Source organism: Trichoderma camerunense (assembly GCF_050948025.1).
Source record: "Trichoderma camerunense strain CBS 138272 chromosome Unknown V8C40scaffold_12, whole genome shotgun sequence".
Classification (NCBI taxonomy): domain Eukaryota; kingdom Fungi; phylum Ascomycota; class Sordariomycetes; order Hypocreales; family Hypocreaceae; genus Trichoderma; species Trichoderma camerunense.
Window position 1 is genome coordinate 753,739 of NW_028145358.1, and position 20,221 is coordinate 773,959.

At 50.0% G+C, this 20,221-nt stretch overlaps 9 protein-coding genes across 9 annotated transcripts; 6 read left to right on the plus strand and 3 right to left on the minus strand.

Moving 5' to 3' along the window:
* Positions 1 to 16: 16 nt before the first annotated feature.
* On the plus strand, positions 17 to 1,292 carry V8C40DRAFT_249346 (mitochondrial 37S ribosomal protein mS41). Its single transcript, XM_083216736.1, has one exon. The coding sequence runs from the start codon at positions 190 to 192 to the stop codon at positions 874 to 876; it is 687 nt and encodes a 228-aa protein (XP_083071671.1). The 5' UTR covers positions 17 to 189; the 3' UTR covers positions 877 to 1,292.
* V8C40DRAFT_45636 (uncharacterized protein) lies at positions 834 to 1,346 on the plus strand. The gene has a single exon (XM_083222998.1). The coding sequence runs from the start codon at positions 1,028 to 1,030 to the stop codon at positions 1,307 to 1,309; it is 282 nt and encodes a 93-aa protein (XP_083071672.1). The 5' UTR covers positions 834 to 1,027; the 3' UTR covers positions 1,310 to 1,346.
* Positions 1,347 to 2,690: 1,344 nt separating this feature from the next.
* V8C40DRAFT_45688 (uncharacterized protein) lies at positions 2,691 to 4,474 on the plus strand. The gene is made up of 3 exons (XM_083222999.1): positions 2,691 to 3,215; positions 3,295 to 3,424; positions 3,502 to 4,474. Exons 1-3 carry the CDS (start codon positions 2,936 to 2,938, stop codon positions 4,376 to 4,378), a joined length of 1,287 nt encoding a protein of 428 aa, XP_083071673.1. The 5' UTR covers positions 2,691 to 2,935; the 3' UTR covers positions 4,379 to 4,474.
* A 4,570-nt stretch (positions 4,475 to 9,044) lies between these two features.
* On the plus strand, positions 9,045 to 10,181 carry V8C40DRAFT_45700 (bZIP transcription factor). The gene is made up of 2 exons (XM_083223000.1): positions 9,045 to 9,405; positions 9,467 to 10,181. Exons 1-2 carry the CDS (start codon positions 9,222 to 9,224, stop codon positions 9,838 to 9,840), a joined length of 558 nt encoding a protein of 185 aa, XP_083071674.1. The 5' UTR covers positions 9,045 to 9,221; the 3' UTR covers positions 9,841 to 10,181.
* Positions 10,182 to 11,255: 1,074 nt separating this feature from the next.
* On the plus strand, positions 11,256 to 12,541 carry V8C40DRAFT_45727 (small acidic protein family-domain-containing protein). Its single transcript, XM_083223001.1, has 3 exons — positions 11,256 to 11,478; positions 11,536 to 11,828; positions 11,890 to 12,541. Exons 1-3 carry the CDS (start codon positions 11,376 to 11,378, stop codon positions 12,469 to 12,471), a joined length of 978 nt encoding a protein of 325 aa, XP_083071675.1. The 5' UTR covers positions 11,256 to 11,375; the 3' UTR covers positions 12,472 to 12,541.
* Positions 12,542 to 13,027: 486 nt separating this feature from the next.
* On the minus strand, positions 13,028 to 13,902 carry V8C40DRAFT_267418 (RAMP4 family protein; the record flags this gene model as incomplete). Its single annotated transcript, XM_083219849.1, has 4 exons — positions 13,028 to 13,095; positions 13,151 to 13,286; positions 13,776 to 13,809; positions 13,868 to 13,902. The coding sequence occupies 4 exons, from the start codon at positions 13,900 to 13,902 to the stop codon at positions 13,028 to 13,030; spliced, it is 273 nt and encodes a 90-aa protein (XP_083071676.1).
* A 375-nt stretch (positions 13,903 to 14,277) lies between these two features.
* V8C40DRAFT_267419 (uncharacterized protein) lies at positions 14,278 to 14,630 on the plus strand (the record flags this gene model as incomplete). Its single annotated transcript, XM_083219850.1, has 2 exons — positions 14,278 to 14,394; positions 14,490 to 14,630. The coding sequence occupies 2 exons, from the start codon at positions 14,278 to 14,280 to the stop codon at positions 14,628 to 14,630; spliced, it is 258 nt and encodes an 85-aa protein (XP_083071677.1).
* A 283-nt stretch (positions 14,631 to 14,913) lies between these two features.
* Positions 14,914 to 17,497, minus strand: V8C40DRAFT_249369 (stretch-activated Ca2+-permeable channel component-domain-containing protein). Its single transcript, XM_083216737.1, has 2 exons — positions 16,021 to 17,497; positions 14,914 to 15,951 (listed from the first exon to the last, which is right to left on the minus strand). Exons 1-2 carry the CDS (start codon positions 17,234 to 17,236, stop codon positions 15,266 to 15,268), a joined length of 1,902 nt encoding a protein of 633 aa, XP_083071678.1. The 5' UTR covers positions 17,237 to 17,497; the 3' UTR covers positions 14,914 to 15,265.
* Positions 17,498 to 18,248: 751 nt separating this feature from the next.
* V8C40DRAFT_267421 (TB2/DP1, HVA22 family-domain-containing protein) lies at positions 18,249 to 18,971 on the minus strand (the record flags this gene model as incomplete). The annotated part of the gene is made up of 4 exons (XM_083219851.1): positions 18,249 to 18,366; positions 18,427 to 18,548; positions 18,626 to 18,841; positions 18,918 to 18,971. The coding sequence occupies 4 exons, from the start codon at positions 18,969 to 18,971 to the stop codon at positions 18,249 to 18,251; spliced, it is 510 nt and encodes a 169-aa protein (XP_083071679.1).
* Positions 18,972 to 20,221: the final 1,250 nt, after the last annotated feature.

The following is a 20,221-nucleotide window of genomic DNA, read 5'->3' on the forward strand; positions in this document are numbered from 1 at the left end:
ATGTCATAGCATTGCGCGGGCTGGGCTCGAAAAGAGGATTTGCAGTGCCAGAACCGTCAACTGCCGGGTTTTTGTACGGCTACCGTTCAAGGTAATTCTTGATATCATTATTATTCGTGAATTAGCGGCCAATTTGCCATGTCAATGCCGCTGACCACCAAACGTTAGGGCTTCCTCGACGCAGTCACGATGAAGAACGGGCTATTACCACCCTTGCGATTCCTTCGCAGCACCAGCTTCCTGGGCGCAAATCAAGCACGATGGCTTCACAAGACGAGACCGGCTCCAACAATCCCGAAGCCTAGACCATTCGTCCCCGACGTCCAGACCTTTCTCACGCTCATTGGCCGCGGCCTCAACAAGCACGCCTCCAAGTTCCCGTCATGGGAGTCTCTCTTCTCCCTCACCTCACCACAACTCAAAGAGCTTGGAATCGAGCCTCCCCGTAACCGCAGATACCTGCTGCAGTGGATGCAGCGATACCGAAAGGGTGCGTTGGGACCTGGCGGAGACTTCAAGTACGTCACGGACGGCCAAGCTCTGCTGAAAGTAGCAACACCACCGGCCTCTGTTGTCAGCGATGCGAAATATGTGGTCAATGTGCCTCAGGACCAGGAGGCGGCTCTGGAGGGTTCTGAAATCCTTCCTCGACCCAATGGCTACACAGTTAGAGGTCTCAAGTCAATAGCGGGGCCGTTTGCGACACCCTTGCCGCAACAGGCCGGCGCAATCGTCAAGGTTACGGAGGGCATGTGGGAGCAACGTCAAGGACGCAAGATTGATGGTGGTGAGAGAAGAAGGGCGGAGATTCGCTTCAAGAGACGGTCAGTAGAGCGGAGAGCTGAGCGCGAGGCGGAAGCGTTGTCAGGCTTCTAAAAGGGAGGACGCTTGAAGGCTAGCGCATTGTATATTACGAAAACTCTGTAACAATTGTTGTTATTCTAGTGCTAGCAATTAAAGCATTGCCGTCTCATGATGGAATGATATGAATCTCGTCTAGCGAGGAAGCATCTGGGCTACCCACTTGATGCTGAGTTGGATCATACTGTCGATTTACACCAAACCACCAATGCACTCTTCTCTATGGGTAAACGAGTACGATAGAAAAAGATATTTGCTAGACGGTAGCTCAACATCTGAACCTACTAGATACCTGGTTTTCTACGTGCTGCTATTGCCGGTATATTCATCTAATGCCCACTACTTCTGTTATATTGCTCTCGTATCTGCTACTCTTTCCAGCATTTACAAGTCCCTATCTCTGCTCTCTGCTACCTATTACTATATCCCCGTTTTATTTATGATCTAAGACACTGGATGGCCGACTTGGGGAGCTGGTTAATGAATCCCCAGAAATAGCTGCAGTTCCCCCTTGCATACTTTCATGTAATCACTCTATTAATATTATTCATACTTATTGAATTGCTAGTGAAAAAGGCTGTCTGTATTCTTAACGGCTGACCCCTTGAGAATCTCTGATCCAAGATCCTCTCTATCATAACAATTCGTCCAAAGCCAAGATAAGCACTGCACTTGCAAAGATGCGTCAGGATAAACTCTCTAAGAGAGCGAGATTCATTCATTATCCTATATTCTCTACCAGCAGAACATGTTGACATGCACTTAATTTAGAATTTTAAAACGAGAATAACATTCGAGCCTTCTACTAGAATGATTCTGCAAGAAGATGCATACGTTAAGGTTCTCACCGCGGATGAATATATGGCTGTTCATCTAGCAGCAGAGATCCAGAGTATCTGCTCTTATATGGATGACGACAGAGAAGGTGATAGTATAGAGATATTACCTAATAATTATGACAACGGTAACGAGGTTACGGTCAATGATAGGATAGCTACTCTTATTTCGTAAAAGAAGTCACCTCGGATATCGTGAACAAAGCACAACTTTTTTATGTAGCTTGGCTCAAGTGGCGACAGCCGACCATTGGGCCGGGCCATTTTAAGCATAATCTAGGCGCAACTTACACAGACGCCAAAATACCAAGCAATCATGGGGTTTGCCACAAACCCGGCCCTAGGTATCATCATAAATCACAAGATATCTCACCGACAGAAACGGCTGCCTGAAATTATCGCCAAGCTCTGATAGTTTTGTTTGTTGTTGTTGTTGGCAGTCCCCAGCCGACATGCACGCTAAAGACGATAGTATTGACGGTAAGATTAAACCATCGACCCCCCCCTTGCATTTTCGCGAGCTCGACTACTGAATAAGCCATCTTCAGCCGCAAAGGATTGGCGCTGGGCACCTGGACAAGTCACATCACGTCCGCCGTCAGATATAAGCATTAGCACTGCAGGAGGGCTTGCTGCCACCTCTTCTCCAATCAACCGCGCTGCTTTGTCCAAGTGCCGATTGGAACGCCAAGTTTGTAGCCGAAAACACGGGATAGCGCGAGAGCTACTTCGTACTTCAGGCATCATGTCGTGTTAGTCGGTGATCCTCGTTTGGGTATGGAGCGCCCAGTTCTGGGCTTGCTTGGACACGGCCATTCACAGAGGCCATCCCGCTGGTTGCCTCGACAAGCTGAAAAAGAGCGCGATTGAGCTGTCAGTCACATGGGGGCGCCGCAGCAGTAACGTTAGACGCAGCCTTGCTGGGGGCAATTATTCGAGAAGGAAGCGAGCATTGGGCTGACAGGGACGCCATGGCTGCCCCCGGTCCAGCAAATCGAGCGAGGCCTCGTCCGCCACAATATGCACGCCGTGGGATTTGGGATTCAAGTTGGTGCGGCTAGAGGAAATGAAAATGGTCTGGCCCTGACCCGGCCAGATGCAATGGCTCGGCTGGGTGCCCCTATATTACCACGAAGCAATCCGTACACTCGGGTCGCTGGTTGTCCCGCCTCATCATCTGTCTCTGCTGCTTCGACATATGACTTGTCCATCAGATTTGTACCTGTAGGGGGCTCGACATGCTGTGGAAACGCGTCGCTGCCGTCTTGCTGTTGGCCGCAGGGCGAGAGACTCTCGCCCAAAGAGCCGGTAACGAATCAATATGCGACTATTACGCAGCGCAACGGTATGGTGAGAGCAATGTCACCACGCAGTTGCTCCTCGTCCAGAGCATCGTCACTCTCGCCTATGCTGGAAGTGCTGGTCTTCCAAACCCAATCGACGAGAACACCGGTATTTTCAACAAAGGAAACTTTGATGGGATTGGTGTATACCTTCGACCTTGGTTTGACGGCTCAAGTAAGACAATTCTCTCGGTGTAGTTGTACAAGCACCCAACTTGACTGTTCGTTTGTTGACCCTTGATGGAACACTACAGAGGCGACGACGAACTTGAACAATCAGCCTGTGGGCATTGACTGGCTAGATGGAGGAGCCACCGGACCACTCATGGCTTTCTTGAATGGCTCTGCGAATTCCGTCAACATAGACAAGTCGACGAATCAGTAGTAAGTGTTTTCATTGCTTCTTTGCCGCCTCACTCAATCATTACCATTACTCACCGTTATCGTTTCTCTCAATTAAGCCGTCTCTTCACTCACTGGTTTACGGCCTTTGGTTTTGTCTACGGCTGCAGTCTTGCGCCAAAGTTTCCACGGACGGCCGACAGCGGCGGTCCCCTTTCCATGGCCTATGTCCACAAGTTTATGAACCTGAACCAGACGCACATCGGATACTTCGTTGAGCAGCTCACGCTGGCGAGCAAGTATTTTGGCTTCTCGGAAGAGGATGCGGAAACACTCGACACGTTTATGAATGCCCGATACGCCGTGCGGTGCGCGCCCCCTATCAACGGCCAGCTCTACTCAATCTGCTTCGCAGAGGAATGCCCTCTTGCTCAGCCCAAGCCCGACTGCGATGCATACAAGGACCTTGGGCCAAGTGGAACGAGCAACGTTTCGGTGGTTACTACTACGGTAAATAACCCAGCATCGGCAACGAGCTCGACGGCAACGACTTCAGAGCCCCCGAGCTCTACGACTACGGCAGCTGGAGATGCAAACCCCAGCCCGGACTCCAAGTCCAGCTCGGCCTCCCTGTCTGGTGGAGCGATAGCAGGAATCGCCATCGGCGGCGCGGCAGTTTTGCTTCTCGCCGTTGGATTGCTACTGTACTTTCGCCGTCAGTCGGCAAAGCCGCAAATCGTGCCAGTCCCTGTACACTCAGGTGGATATGGCTCGCCTGCTCACCCCCCTAATGCGTATTACGCCTCTAACGCGCACATGAGCATGGCTTCCTCGTCAGTCCCACAAGAGGCGTATATGGGAGGACATAGCGATATGTCTGGGTTCTGGGTACCGCCAAAACCACCGCAGGAGATGGGGCAAACTGGCCACGATGAGCCTGTGGTACCAAGGCCAGCGACAATGTCGCCACAGCTAGCCGAGATGGAGAGCCCGTGACAGTGCTGGTATTTTTTAGAGATTGTCTGTTGAGCTTTGCGTTTTGCGTCGTGCTGATAACTGCGTCGTGTATCATTATCAATAATTTCGAGTATAATAACCCAAGCAGGCTGGGAGAAACTGACCAAAGATGGAAAATAATAGATTCATGTCCAAGTAAATGCCCCACGCATATGTCACATGAAGTGTTCTTCATTTTCTTTTCCGTATAATGTATAAGTTGCTGTTACTCACATAGTAGACTTGACTCTTCCCATCACATGTCTTGTGAGTCTTTCTCTTCCTTCCATGTTTCTCGGGACTTGTCCGAGTCCATTTAGCAGAACCTCTATCTCGGCATAACGCATAACGCATAACGCGTAGCATATAACGTGTATATGAGTCAAAAGTCATCATTCTAAATAAAGAACTGAGCAGCTATTGGATCAAAGAAGCGTCTGTACTCACATTTTCACTCCTCGCCATCCACGAACTTTTGGGGACCCTTTTTCTGAGCCGAGAAGATGCCAATCCCAAGCTATCGCCTCACCACGGTAACCAATGCGACGGAGTGTCGGCCGACTTGAAGATTTATGTTGATGCTAAATAAAGAAAACAAAAAGCAGCAGGAGAAAAAAAAAAACGCAAAGCGGCCGAGATGTGCGGCCGATGGGTAAAAACAGGCAAGAAGTAGTTGAAAGAGGGACCAGAGCTCTCAGCTGAAAACCAGGGTAGATCAGATGCATTGCTCCCCGGTAGAAATGAGGCATAGCGTGAGGAGGTAATTCAGAAAGACAGCAATGTCATTGACTCGACAACGTATGCCGAGCATCTACGACCTCATTCATTCTTTTTACACTGAATCGTGTAGGTGTCCGTCCTGGGTGGGGGCTCTCGAGGACAACCAAGCTATTATGTAGATCAAATAGAGTAACCCCTGCAACACCTAAGAATAGAAAACTCTTGAGATTAGAATCTCTCTCGCCCTGAATACTTGTCGCGGGTTAGTGTAGATCACCATGCTCTTTTCGACAGCTACGTGCCCTATTTTTGTATACCGACCTGACCCGTGGTATTCTTGGCAGCCCTACGGAGCATGCAGAAGGGCATCCGCGTTTTAGCTCAAAGGATGGGAGCGCATGGCAAGCAGGGATGGTGGAAACAGCACGCGACATATCGCAGCATGTGTTTATAACATGCAGTACTAGTAATGCGGTTTCTTGAACCGTGTGAGCGTTGCTCAATATCACCTTTGGAGCTAGCATTGTGTATCCTGCCTCGGCTCCTTGAATAGATCGTTCTTCCTAGACAAGGGTGAGGGCCACGATGCGGCATGAGAGATGTCGGGAGGGCGCCGTTGACGATACCACACTCGCTAACCCGTCTCATCAACGCCAGGGAGGGAAGAGCGAGGAGCTAGTGGTCAATGCTCGGTAAGAGCCTCAAGTGTAGTCATACCCTGGCATTCCCATTCATGATCTCTGCGATATTCGCCATGGCGAGAAGAAGCAACAGGGTGTTAGACTCCGGGGGAGGCAGGTCTAATGGTTGCCTTGTCTCGTATCAACACTCTTAGGCAGCAAGTGCATCCGTCTTTTCTGCGAGTGCCGATAGAGATGCGATTGGGGTGCCAGTCGGGATGATTTTGAACCACACAGAGTGTAATTCTGTAGCAACATACGATCTTATTAGCCCGACTGCGTTCGGTGTCGCCGCCACATCACACGTCGAGTGTCCAGAAAACGTTCACTTGGCTTGCCCAATAACCTATCCTAGCCATGGGAATTCATGAGACAATCCTAATACGATGAACAAGGCGAGACTTCTAGCACCGTGGTGCCTGGTGACGGTGGGGTGAGGCGCGTGGCTTTTGCACGTACCACCCCATCGCGTGCATGGCTTGAGATGAAGCAACCCTCCTGAACTCAGAGCTGAGAAAGTGATCTGACCAATGCGAATAGAGGCTCGTTCGTATTGGTGGAATTGGAGGCAACGAAACATGCTCGTGAGCTGGTGTCTGCGCTGTCGACCATAAGGCGTCGAGCAGATGCCGAGCTGTAAGGATTTCCAAGCATGCTTATTGATGCAGAGACGAGAGAATGAGAAATGACAGCGATATAGCTCTATCGTTTAGGTCGTGTATTACGAAGCATACTCTTGCGCGTGTCCATTTGTCATCGTCTGGAGCCATGGCGTTGCGTGCGTGTGTGCTTGCGCGAGCAAGCCTCAGCAGGCGTGGCTGGTGACGATTAATGATTCGGTTCTGTCACCCGAATGCGTCAACCAGCCCAGCGGAGATGCAAAAACAGGACGAGGGCTGCGCTGACGCAAAGTTGGAAGGGGTTGTGACGCCTGGCACCCCGTCGTATATCTCGCTTTATTAGTCGGGGATCCTTGATTGGGCTGAAGAGCTGGAGTGCAATGGGCGGGGACCTTTTGTAACGCTGTTTGTAATTGGTGCCAGCCCTGTGTGCGGCCCCCAAAGATTAACGTTGGCCGGCAAAAGAGTCATCCTAGCAGCACAAGACAGGGCTAGGCGTTAGTCTAGCAACTGGAGGGAAATAGTAGTAGTCGCAAGTCGAAACTGTATGGGTTGTGGATTCTGGCCGTTGCTTGTCAACTGCAGAGACTCAGCTCAACGGAGAGGCAGGATGCGAGGCTGACAATGAAAATGATGGTGGAGTGAAGTTGAGAAAGAATTTGAAGGAAGCTTTGCGAGAAGTCTGTGCACACTGGTACCTTACTCATAACGTGACCTGCAGTATGGCAGTTGCGGGAAGGAGCAACTTGACGTTAGTACTAAACTGCCCTGCTCGGTATCGAAGCGACTCTAGACTTGGAACTCACATCAACGTTAAGTCACCTATAAATAGCGTCCAGGGCTTTTCATGGGCAGAGCTACAGCGGCCCTAGCACACAATTGGCCACAATTCACGCCTCACAATCGCCAAGATTGCTCTAATTCTCGGGCAGTCAAGTCTCGTCAAGTCTCGAACTCGTATCAATCCTTAAGCACATACAGGTGGCGTCTGTGTCTAAACCGCCATCATGCAAGACAAGAGAGGGTGAACATGTGCACAAGAATAAGGCACCGAAGCCGAAGGGTACAAACCGAAGCCGAAGAGGGCAAAAAGGCACAGGCGAGCCAGTATCCAAGAGTTTAGCCACTGTGTCCTAATCGAAGCCCCCCTTCTTTTTTTTCCTTCTTTTTGACATGGGACTCCTTCGCTTCAATCCAAAGCTGCGGCTGAAGCCACAATGCAGCGAAGGGCTGTTAGAACATGTATCCTGCTCTCCGTAGTCGGTACGTAGGTCGTCTTTTTAACATTGGCCAGCAGGGGTATTATGCCCCACCAGACAAACCTGCAATATTACGATTGGCCTATATCGAGTGCTAACCTTTATCTCTAACCTTGTTTGACTTGAATCATGCCGTATTTCGGTCTAGTGCCGCTTCGTTTGATGCCTCGATGTTACTTGCACTAACTGCAGCCCTGGGAAATACCTCTAGCCTGTGCTCTGTGTTCTGGCGTTTACTCACAGATGGCTCTTTTGCAAACAAATATCCCGACGTCTGTTTCGGAGTCATTATCTCGCCCGTTAGATTGTGTGCTAGGTAGAATTGCTATTGACCACTACTACTAAGGTAGATAGATGCCTTAGGGCAGCAGTAGCACCAGGCAGCAAGTGGTAGGTACATGCATCTACATGTATACGGCATTGGGAGTGGCAACGAGGAAACAAGCAATGGGATGATGCTTCACACCGGCATCCCCTTGCTGACGATCCCCTGCCCAGGAGGAGTGCATGTAACTTCCCCGTCGCTTTACCCTCACTGCCGGGTTCCAGATGCAGTTCTCACGCTACTTGTCCATGCTGGAACATACAAGGACGGACACACAGAATATACCGAGGAGACTCGTACGAGAACCAGCACCAGCACTAACAACTAGCCCTGTTCTAGCACTCTTCTTGCGCTCAAACTCACGGGCCTTTCCCGCCCCCGGGTGACCCTCGCCTGTGATCCTTCGGTGCATCGGCCGTGTGAATTCTGGATTTCAAAACAGCTTCAACAGACTAGTACTGCTACGTCACCGTTGTTACTTGTACGCCCTCTCCCTCCAAGGCCTCGCATCCTCCGTATCGGTCCATGAGTCCATCCATCCATCCATCCCATCTCTCTAGCATCGGCTCCGTCCTCCGTCCACACACGATGCCGCGCACGCTGATTCCGTGCCACTACCAGCCCGGACCCTGGAATCCTCGCAGTGGAGTCTGAAAAGGGCGTACCGCAGATCCCTTGGCGTGAATGTTCTAAACTGGCCCCCTGTCCGTACAGGTAAGCAGGCGGATGGCCCGTTTAGCTCCTGAATCACGGCTGTCGCTGCTCGATGACCGACGGGTGCTGGGGCTAGAGCCGGGGCTATTCTGGCATTTGGGTCGTTCTGATTCTTGGGGCTCTGCTTGGGTCGGTTTCACGGCTCATGCTTTGTTTTGCCTCGCTGTTTGACTTATAAGCCTGGGCTGATTCCCACTATCCACTGCGTCTCTTCTGGAATGGATTCTAATCAAGGACTATCTTATCACGCCGTGTATTATTTCTCCTCTGGCGATTTGAGCATGAGATATTCTGCTCGCGTCAATGATATAATATCCCAATTAGCACGTGCTTTATTCTGGACACACATTGAACCTGAGTTAAACACACCTGTCAATTGACACGACTCCGGGTATAAAATCCCACGTTGAACCATACGGCGCCCACCAAAAAAATTTACACACTCTCCGTAACTTGGCTTAAAGTCTCAAGCGGTTGATCGAAACATTCCATTTTGGCCTCAGGGTAGAGTCTCATCCTGTTACTATGCCTGCAACACAACGATCCAGAAGTCTCTCTCAAAGCCCCGAGCCTTCATCACATAAGAGCAGCAGTTGCTCTACACCACAAAAGAAAAGTAAAGCGAGTGCAAAAGAGGCCGAGTGGTCTGAGGTAACAGACCCAGAAGAGAGGAGGAGGATACAGAATCGCATTGCACAACGCAAGTTCCGTACGTCTCTCCAACTACATCCTAACTATGCCAAACACCAGCTTGCTAACTACATATAAAGGTGGCAAAGTTAAGGAACAAAAAGAGAGAGCAGAGCGTGAAGCAAAAGACAAAGAACATGCCGGCAACAGTTATCGCATTCCCGAGCCAGACGATGTAGATACAGAGCCAGAGCCATCAGGTCTGCCATGGGGCAGCGTGAGCCTGAGCCATATCGTCTCTCGAGGACATGAGGCTGAAAGCCGTAAGAGTAGCGGGCAAGGAACACACCTAGAAGACAGCTTTGTCACTAGGAATTATTCTTCGTCTTTCAGCTCTGAGGTGCGCCAGACTCCCAGTTATAGCAGCGGCGGAGCCAACGATGGCTACGTGGACGAAAATACCTACGTCTATGATGGGCCAACTTTTGGTCACCCTTATCCCATGTTCTCATGAAGACACATGAGCATTTTCTTATATATACTTACTTCCTTCCTTCCTTTTCTTCCTGTTCTTCATAATTTTTCCCCTTCTTCTGTTCTATTTTTTCTGTCGGCCAAGCCACATTTTCTACAATTGCCGGATTTTTTGTTGAGATACAATGCCTTTATACTCTTTAAGTTGTCTTAAGGCGCTGGCGCACATACGGGAAAGCATAAAGACGTTGATGAACACTACACCTCTTCTCATTGATGACGATTAAGATATACAGCAGCGTTCATGGAGTTGATCATTGCACGTACATAGCTTTAAATAAACAAACTGGAACTCATGTTGTGCTGGCATAGAAAGTTAAATATGAGTGATTCCTTGCCCTAAGTGTAGCTGCTGTGCATGTAGGCTAAGGGAAACCGGCAACCCCCTTGCATTACGTCTAATACTAAAAATCGACAGTTACACAAATGTGTGTTGGTCGCAGTTTGCGACGGCAGATAGCGAACAGGGGCCTTTATTTTGTGGCTCTTGATCTAGATTTGTGGGAGTGGACAGGCCGATCATCTCGGGGGTTCAAGCCTCGCGCCAGGCGGGCTGCATGAAGGATCCGGCACACAACTTGCTGCATAACTAGGTTACATGCTATGCTGCGCACAAATGGCTTGAGAATCTCCTCCAACATTTTGTAAATATTTCCTAGCAAAGTGCTCGAATTGTTGTGGCAATGATTTCCGTTTGTATGTAGGAGTGTCGGTGGAGCGAGTAAGGCGGATGATCCTCAGCTAGGCTCTTTAGAATAGAATCCGTGGCTAACTAAGGAGAAGCAACGGCTGTCCTTCTCTTCAGCTCTATAGATTCCGGTTGCATTAGAAGAGATAGCGTAATGCTTGACACGAGGAGATACAGATTACAACAGTAGACTTTAAATTACCTTTTTGTTTATATAATGGGCGGAGACTCAACACCTTGCCTCGGCGCTATCATGCATACTAGTCCAACGAGTTCGCCTCTGTGAGTTGCCTCGAATACATCAGTACCAATTACCATACATCAACACCTTATATAGTGGCCTACTACCTACTCATGTATCAATACTGCTTGCTGCCTTACTCATTCATCTCATTTTCACCTTCGTTGCCATGACGCATCGATTCTCAAATCTCCCGCTCGTTAATCAGTTCCAAAACTCATCTCTGGAGTATTTCGTATCGTTCCTGATCTCGCGCTACTCTGGCAGGTACCACAGCTTCTCACCCCACCTTCCTTCAGCCCGGCAATCGCTTCCCGTTTGCACTGCGTACCTGCCTTACGCTTAGTGTGGGGTACTCTTCACCGCCCGGCAGAAAGCCCATAATTTTTTTATTTTGGTGCAGCAGCTCTTTCTAGCTGCAGATCGCAGATCGCCTGCAGCTTTCCACCAAGATTTCTCAAACTTCAACTTGGCCTACACGTAATCTCAACTACGCACGACTGAGTCTCTGAATACACAGAAATCCGTTCACCGTAACTTGTTCAACCTATTTTGCCTTGTTCACTTCCCAAATCTGCAAGTCATCATGGGCAATTCTGCCACCAACGACAAGGCGGATGCCGAGCGAGGTAGGTTTTTCGTCCTCTCTTTTTTTTTTCAAAGGCAGTCACATATTGGTGCTTCAATGTGTCTGCGTTGCCTATGGCTTTTGAAATTATTTTGAAGCTCATCGTAACTTTTCGCAGCTGCTCGCAAGGCTCTGAAGAAGGCTCGCAAAGCCGAGCGCAAGGCCAATGAAGAGAAGTTGGCCAAAGACGCTTCTGATGATGTCAAGAACCCCATCTCAGGCAAGAAGCAGAAGCAGGAGAATGACAAGCAGAAGGGTGACAAGGAGCTGGAGGAGATGCTCTTGGAGGTCGAGAAGAAGCGTCTCCAGAATTTGGCAGAGTCCAACAAGCTTGAAGCCGAGGCCAAGCAATTATTGAAGCAAGCCAAAGACGCCGACAAGCTGGCCAAGCGCGTGGCAAAGGCTCTCAAGGTACGAAGTTTCCATCCTAGGGCATATATGGCTCTGCGCCTGTTGTTGACTTTTCCTGTAGAAAATTACCGAAGATGATGACAGCCAGCTACCTTCCAATCTCACGCATGACGACGATACCCACTCTTCGGATGGCAAGGTCGTTGATGCCGTCGTGAAAGACGCCGCTAAATCTACCACGGCTACTGAGAAGCCAAAGCCTAACGGCGCTTCCGAGGATACTGAGAAGGAGAAGAAAGATAAGAAGAAGAAGAAGAAGTCCAAGTCCAAGTCTGAGGAGGGCAAAGCCGTCGAAGAGGCGACCAGTGCCAGTGCCAAGGCTCATGGCAAGCGAAAGCACCACGACGACGATGCTGAGCAGCCAGTCAGCAAAAAGGAGAAGAAGGTGAAGGGAGGAGAGAAGGCTGCGCAAGTGACGACCGAGCAGGTCAAGATTCAAGGCCTCGAGGGAGGGGCAGCTCGACAGGATAAGTTCCTCAGACTGCTCGGAGGTAAGAAGGCCGGTGCCAATGCCACCAAGCCAGGCAGCATGGCCTCCGGTAAGGGCAATTCGGTCCGCGCCGAGGCAGCCATCCAGCAGCAATTCGAGGCTGGCATGATGCTCAAGGAAAGTGGCCACAAGCGCCGCGGCTTGGGTGCGTAGGGCTGCCACATCCTCTGAGCGATGATGCCTTGGCAAACCCATCATTTGTACTATACTGCATACAGCATTGTCGTTTCGCATTGCATGTCAAGTTTGCATCTGTTCATCGCGTTGATTTAACGGATGAAGGCTATAAGGCGTTAGATAGGACTCGCAGGAGATACCATATGGAATGATTTGTTTCTTGTTCTCTGTTCTCTCTTCTCATAAAATCCCCATGTACTAGATTTACAATGCCCATGCGCCGTAAACCCCCATGATACCAACTCTAGGATCATGTCGCAAATAAGGCAAGATACGCAAATGAAATGACAATGTAACAATAGTGGTGGCAGCAGCATGACACTTGACGGCACTCACAGGCCGTCATTTTTGCTCTCACTCTCGCCTCCCACGCCCGCGCTCGCTCTTTTTTCTTCTATAATGTCAAGGTCTCTGCCATTTTCTCGCAGGGCTTCAACACTTTTCCTTCAACTTTTTTTTTTTTTTTTTGGTTTCTTTTTCGCTTTGTTTCGATTCAATTTGTCGGTTACGTAGTGGATTCAAGACGTTCGAACTAGATGCCAAAGAAACGGGAGAGGAGCTCAAAAACGAGTCCGCCGAAGACGACGAATCCAAGAATGGCTGCACCAGGGCAAGTTAGCGCAAGTTTAGGATTGGAAATTCGAATTGGACGTACCGAGCCAGAAGAGGGAGATGGGCGACTTGGGTGTCTCCTTGGTGCGCTTCTTGAGCTGGTCCTCCGACTTGCCCATCTTGTTCTCCTGGTCTTTGGCGAACTTGGCGTTGCGCCGGCGCTGCTCAAGAGTTTGGGCCTGTAGGAATGGGGTTGTTAAACATTTTTTTTTTTTTCTATATATGATGAATTGATGCTTACCATTGTGGTTTATGAGTTTGTTGAGAGAAATTGATTAAAGTGTAACGTAGCTGGAGAGATTGCGCCCAGCACGGGTGATGCGACTTCTTATACTAGAAGCTTTAATTAGACGGGGGCGAATTATTTCGGATGTCGTGTCAAATCCGAAGAGCGTTCGTTAAGAGGACAGGTTTTAGGACAGATTTTGATATCTTTGCAAGGAACCGCGAAACAAGGCAATTGTACGAAGGAGCGAAAAAGGGCGATAGAGAGAATCGAAAGGAATGGAATAGGAAGAAGTAAATGGCCAGCAAGATTGATTTCAGGGATCTGGGACAAGGACATGTGTCGTCAAGGGAAAATAGCCGCGGCGCTATCTAATCGATGGAGAGGTTCCGGATACGAGCATGCGCCGGTTACGGGGAGCGGCAGAAGAGGTAGTCGGTACCTTTGTGTAGCCTGCGGCGTGCCTGGGGAGCTGCCTGTACGAGTATGAGTACAGGTGCTTTAGTGCATGTGGCGTGTATCGGGCCTAAAAACGGTCCAGCCCAGGTGTCCTTTGCGGGGTGCGACATGCTGGACAATAGGCCGATGGGGAGATGCGACAGCGCATTTGTTCCAGGCCGTTTTAGCGGGCAGCAGCCAAACAGAGGGTGTACTTGACAGGTACACTCCGCCTGCACCGCCACAGGGTGCATGATCGATGTACTCGGTGTCTGCATGGTTCGGATCTGGCAACAGAATTTAGCGCCCTCTTTAGCAGGCCCGTGATGCTAAAAACTGCACTACAGTTTTCGGCCCTATGATGACAGAGCCCAGAGAAACTGGAGCTTTTTCCAATCGGCGAACATGCGCTCCAGCGCCCAATGACCGGCAAACGCACGCATTGAGACACGTGCATCTCCCTGAGACGAACTTCTCTCGATCCCGGATTTTCGAAGGCCGAAACGATGAATCCGGCTCTAGGGCTGGGTGTTTTGCGCCGGAGAGCGGCTGCAGCTGTTGTTCCGCGCATCGCAGCGGCGAGACAGGCGAGAAGCTATGCGACGAAGCAGCCAAGCCCAGTGGTAAGCAGCCCTTTTGTCACCTTTTCTTCTCTCTTCCGTCCTTAATATCATGCATTCTCTTTTTGGTACTGACTGCGGTGTGTGTACAACAATAGGCGCAGTTCTACAAGACGTTTACCCGCCCGATAGGCAAGGTCCTCGTCCTCGCCGTCTTCACATACCAGGTCGCATACTGGACCTGGACGAAACTCGAGGCCGATGAGCATCGCGCGGAGGCGGATGGTGAGCAAGAATGACTCTAATGTCACCGGATTACCCTTTGGGGAGCCGATGCTGACGGAGATGTGTGCTATTATAGCGACTATAGCAGCGCTGGAAAGCACTGTGAATGAATATAAAAAGACAAAAGATGGGAAGAAGGATATGCCGTGAAGGGAAAGATACCGAAACGGCATTGAGAATTGGAAAGACATTGAAACTCCATGCGGGGAGGTGATACGACATGAGGAATGACATATCCAAAGCCATCACTATCAAGACGACGAACATATCCATAAACCGAGGTCAAATGAAACGCCACTGTAATACCACCATTATCAACAATTAAACGATTCTCTGCTCTTATTGATGCATGCATTTGCCTGTATTCGCCTGTATTCTGTTCTCTATACTCTTGATATTGCCAATCATCACAGGCGTGATTCAAATCGCCAGCCAATCTCCAGGCTTCTATTCAAAAAGAGCCGCTGGCCTTCCAAGGGGCCAGCCTCGTCATAAAACAGCCTCGGTCAAATTATATGTCGCCCGTAAAACGCCATGCTCCTCTTTCTTCTCAAAATAGTGAACCAACCCTTCAAATCCTGTCAACGCTAACCATGAACGCCTTGCATGCGGGATAAATACCACTTTGCTCTTCTTTTCACCACTCATATCATAGCAAAAGACCCGAACCAAGACCAAGAGCCGAAAGAAGGAGCACCAGGCTAGGCTTGATTGCTCCCGAGGCGCTGACTTGAGTTCTCGGCTCTCCTGGGTAATTGCAAGTAACTGCTCCGCCGTTAGGGTCTCGTAGCCCGTAGCTCACATTGAATCCAAGCTTGCCAGCCTCGGGACACCCAAAGCCGATCGCCGCTGGGCATCCCTGGACAACTCCATAGCAGAGATCCGCACAAGGCAAGATTTCCTTGTAGGGACCCGGCGCAATGACCTCGTCTATGAAGGTGGTTCGGGATGTGTTGAAAGCCGGCGTCTTCATCAGCTCTTGTCTCAGTGCATCCGGGAGGAAAGTGCCATTGGGGAAGGACTGGGCGACATTTCGAGGAATGGTGTAGTTGTTCTGCTTCGAGAAGTCCTCACAACGGGGGATAGCCACGGCGCAGAGCCATTGTTTGTAAGCCACTGTACAGTTGTTGCAGTTGACCGCTAATGAATACCGCTGCGTAGACGGCGCTTCGCACGGAATTTGCATCATCACGTTTTGAAAGTTGGCATACATCTGCTTGACATACGCGTCGTAGAGATTTCCCAGTTCCGTGTTGTTAAACTTGTTGTTCCCAGGGGCTGCCCACTGCACGTCGTCGCAAAAGTCCAGATCGGTGATGAGATTGCAGTTTGTTCCTAGTCAGATTTGTTAGCACAGGGTTCATTTGCACCTGTCCTCCCAGAATGTGAAAAATAAAATCATACCTGCTGAGGTTTGGAAATCGGTGGGCGGAAAGACGGTGCCTCCGCCTCCAATTACCCCTGTGCTTTGTCTCTTGGAGCTGGTTGTTGTATTCACAACTTTGACTAGGATTCCGGAATATGACGAACTGGAGTTGAGCCCTTCAAAGTAGTATTGTTGCCTGGGCCAGCCACCTGGGCCCTTGTCGGTCATCTTGGTTCGGACCAATTCATTGTTATTCATTTGTCCATTATCCAGTCTTTTCGAAGCAATCTGAGCAACATTATTCATCCCACAAACCGAACGCGTTAGACCGTCTAAAATCGGTGCTTTACTGCCCTGGACATAAAGTTCGTACTGCGGACCGGCGTTCATGATGGACTGAATCTGGCTTGTATTGCTTGTCAAAGCCGCTGTCTGGAGCAGGGCAGATTTGGCGTCACTGTCCATCCATAACAGTTGGCCATCCTTCGAGTTGTATTGGTAGTAGTAGGCATCAATCGATGCCGCAATCTCAAAATTGTATATGCCTTGGAAATCTTTGGTGACATTCGGGGCTGAAACGGTGACGTATACGTCTCCTGTTGCGTTTAAGCTGTACATGACAGCTCCTTCTACAAATGCCTTTGACTGAACTCCGGCCGCAGGTTTCGTCACGTCGGGGCATCCATCTTTGCTAGAAGTAGAGATGAAAAAACGCAGCTGCGGGGGTGTCGATGATGCGTCCGAAGATGTGCTGTGTGGCTGAAGGCAGGTGTTTGCAGACAGGTAGAGAGTTCTCGTAGGACCACTGCCTTGGTCATCATTTGGCGTGTTATTATCATCATCGGCACGCCTATCCAAGTCTTGATCATCCCTTTTCAGTTCTTGTTTAGAGCTGGAAGAGCCCGAGTTTCCACTGCCACTGAAGATGACGCTCTTCTGCACCACATAACAAGCAGAGGCACCAGGCTCAAGATTCAATGGGATCGGGATGTTATTTTGTAGAGGGGTCGAATCGACGGGGGCTCGACCGACTATTCCGCGATCAAACAAGGCAAAGTCGGGCTCGTAAAAGGAATGCGACTCAGCGTCCAGCCGCAGAGGCTCTGCCGGGGTCATCAAGTCGGACAGAGGAGGTGCTGCAAGCTCCAGAGCGAGCGCCGCGGTGGGTGCGAAGAGAAGAATGTAGAGCATCAAAACAACCAGCAGCCCCGCGAGAGAGGCCGCAAGTCGCGATTGCAATGGGGTCAATAGCATCACAGGCGCATGCCGTGCGGGCTTCCGTTATCTTGGTTTGTCGCTTGCGAGAGAAGGTCGTCTAGTAATGCGGCATGTTCTTTTTTTCTAATTGTGATACGTCGATCGCCAGGAGACATGTGATATCATGGTGGATCTTTGCAATGTTTCAAGAAGAAGAAAAGAAGCAAAAGAGAAAGAAAAAGAAAAGAAAGAAAGAACCTCCTTCTCCAGCCGTCAGCTGGCGTTGTCGGCTTCGCTTCCGCTTCAATGGTTTGTCAGATCGTCGTTTCACGATAATACGGAGTACCAGATGCCGGTTATCAGGCGGGTGGCAGTTATCGAAGCGCGCAGGGGGGCCGCACTCAGGGAGAGGCGCAGCTCACCCGCACAGCCACGTAATCCGCAATCCAGCAGCTGGTACCTCGTATCCCAGACATTTCTGCATCGTCAATACAGAGACAGAGGAGGCACACCGAATGCGCATGCGCACGTGCAAAAACACAAGAAATTGAGTGTCTTTTTTCAGTTTAGAATACCGGAAAATAAAGCAGTGGCTTTCAGTAAATAGATGCTCCAGATAGCCTAATTGTTATTAAGGTACAATGCGGTAGCGTCCTGGGCTGTCAAATGGTGGCGTCATTGGCTGGGCCGGAGAGCTCATGCTCCTACACTTCAGCTTGAGTTGGACTCCTGCTCGACGCAGCGTCTCTCCATTGTCACATGTGCACTCTCTCTTCAAACTGATACTCGATTGCGCCCTACAACCTCCAATTCATGACACCTTCTAAACAAACATGCGTTATCGAAATCCTGATTTCCAAGCTCTTGGTTCCTCAGATAACCCTAATCCTTCTCCAGAAATCCAACATGTGCCGGCGATTCCGTGATACCCCATTTTATTCCCAATAATCGGTTGTTTCAATCTGGCCCGTCCTCCATCTTTGGGGTCTACAGCACCTGGTCCGGGACTTGGCGAGCAAGTGGTTGATCTTTGCGACCAAGTGGAAGTAGTTGCTCAAGCTAGCATAATTTACTGAGTCTTGTCAAAGGCATCAGTCTTGGAGCGGAGACCGGCAGAAGTGCCAGGGCCCTGGAAGTATCGGCCGAGGGTAGGAGCAAGGAAAGATCGGAAAATGACCTCAGCGCCGCTACAGGGGGAGAAAATTAGATCATTCTACTCGTGAAAGCTTTCTGGAAGAGAAACTTACCGGAAAGTGGGGAGAGCCAGCCACAGCAGGAAGATGAACTTGAAGACAAAGTAGAAGGGGAACCAGTAAACAATGCTGAAGAAGCCCTCGACGACGGTGAAGAAGGCGAAAACAACCCAGTACTGAAAAATGGAATTAGTCGCCGTGATTTTTTGGTCCGCATAGACGCAATGTGCAGGGGCAATCAGAAGTAACTCACCGTCAGCCACTGGGTGTCATCTTCCTTGGATTGGGAGAACAAAGCGCCCAGAGAGTAGTAGCCAGGAACAACAAAGCCGGCAAAGTTTGTGAGGAGCTGGCCACCAATGTTGAAGATGATGAGGAAGAAGTAGAGAGCAGCAACACCGATGACGGCATAGGCCTTGGGGACACCAATCTGCTTCTCGAGATTGTTAAGGGCGGGGTATTTGGAGAGCTGTACATTTTACGAAGTCAGCACGCAGAGCTCGATTGAAGGTATAGCATTGGCCGAGGCGGCACAGAAGACGAACCTCCTTATCAATGACGCTCAGATAGTCCTGAGCCTTTGCCTGGGCAGACGCCATTTTGCTTTAGGTTGAAGCTTGATGCTCAAATTTGCGCAGCTGTCGACGTGGAGGTTCTTGCGACGACAGCAAAAGGTCCCCGCAAATAAAAATAAGAAATAAATAAGCACAAGGTGAAGATGGATAAAGTGATAGTAGCGCTAGGGGAGGTGCTTCGAGATAGCAGAGCAGAGCAGGAGGAGGAAGAAAAGTTACAAAATAAGGGTGGATGCAGGAATGGGAGTGATGATGGTATTAAGAGGTTGATCGAGCCCAGATTTCAGGAAGCTTTGATAAATAGCGTCAGCGGCTTGGGGCTTGTGGAAGTAACAGGTTGCACTTGGCAAGGGAATGGACCGGCTACGTGTGCTGCTGAGTCGATCTGCTCCGTGCTGAAACTGGGGCCATGCTTGTGTTAGGGCCGAGGTGTCGGCATCCGGCAAGGTACCTGCTCAGCCCACCAGGGCTTGGCCAAGGTGAGGGGTACACCTCTTGGGTGAGATACATGACGTCCTATCATTTGCATGGAAGGGTCGGATATTCTGCGGTGCCGCTTCAGGTGTGGTGGAGGGGGAAACGCAGCAACCTGAGAAATACGGCAATGGAAGACCAATGGAAGACGTCAAGACAGCAGATAACGCAGCGAGATGGAGCCCCAGCGGAGCATTTCCTGAATGTGCCTAACTACGGGATGTAGAACGCCGTAGAAGATGCGTACCTGTACAGCGCAGCGCTCGTCACGATCGGGTGCTGACTCGAGGTACTCTGTACGTGGCGACTACTCCGCACTACCCAGTAGTATTCCGGGCATTAGTCTTGTCCCCTGGGGACTTGGGGGGACGTCAGCAGCAAGGGGTTTGTGAGAGGTCTTGGACTTGGAGTTCTAGCTTGCGAGGGAGCACCCGACAAAGGGCTGTCGGACCATGGGCACGCGCATGTGATATCACCTATCTACTTTGAACAAGTACCATGCAGGGAACTAAGGCCAGACTGAGAGTAAAGTGACAATTACTAACCTGAACAATAACTGAGCTGGAGAGAGGTATCTAGGTAGCCAAGGCAAAAGGTGCCATACCGCTTCTTAGGTTTACTGTATTTCTCAGAATGATGATGCCAAGTACGGAGCTGAGTATTACCGTATTGCAAGCGCTGTCCGGCACCGCATCCGGGAGCTAGGCATTTGAATCAAATCATTAGTGTATGTGGTAATGTGCTTTCATTCTCAGTAGAGTGCAGTTGACTACTATATTTAACTGCACATCTGCCATTAT

Coding starts and splice junctions, on each gene's coding strand:
- V8C40DRAFT_249346 (XM_083216736.1), top strand. CDS start 190: ATGAAGAACGGGCTATTACCACCCTTGCGATTCCTTCGCAGCACCAGC.
- V8C40DRAFT_45636 (XM_083222998.1), top strand. CDS start 1,028: ATGCTGAGTTGGATCATACTGTCGATTTACACCAAACCACCAATGCAC.
- V8C40DRAFT_45688 (XM_083222999.1), top strand. CDS start 2,936: ATGCTGTGGAAACGCGTCGCTGCCGTCTTGCTGTTGGCCGCAGGGCGA. Junction 3,216..3,294: donor ACCTTGGTTTGACGGCTCAA/GTAAGACAATTC, acceptor GGAACACTACAG/AGGCGACGACGAACTTGAAC. Junction 3,425..3,501: donor GACAAGTCGACGAATCAGTA/GTAAGTGTTTTC, acceptor CTCTCAATTAAG/CCGTCTCTTCACTCACTGGT.
- V8C40DRAFT_45700 (XM_083223000.1), top strand. CDS start 9,222: ATGCCTGCAACACAACGATCCAGAAGTCTCTCTCAAAGCCCCGAGCCT. Junction 9,406..9,466: donor CATTGCACAACGCAAGTTCC/GTACGTCTCTCC, acceptor CTACATATAAAG/GTGGCAAAGTTAAGGAACAA.
- V8C40DRAFT_45727 (XM_083223001.1), top strand. CDS start 11,376: ATGGGCAATTCTGCCACCAACGACAAGGCGGATGCCGAGCGAGGTAGG. Junction 11,479..11,535: donor ACATATTGGTGCTTCAATGT/GTCTGCGTTGCC, acceptor AACTTTTCGCAG/CTGCTCGCAAGGCTCTGAAG. Junction 11,829..11,889: donor GCGTGGCAAAGGCTCTCAAG/GTACGAAGTTTC, acceptor CTTTTCCTGTAG/AAAATTACCGAAGATGATGA.
- V8C40DRAFT_249369 (XM_083216737.1), bottom strand. CDS start 17,236: ATGCTATTGACCCCATTGCAATCGCGACTTGCGGCCTCTCTCGCGGGG. Junction 15,952..16,020: donor CGATTTCCAAACCTCAGCAG/GTATGATTTTAT, acceptor AAATCTGACTAG/GAACAAACTGCAATCTCATC.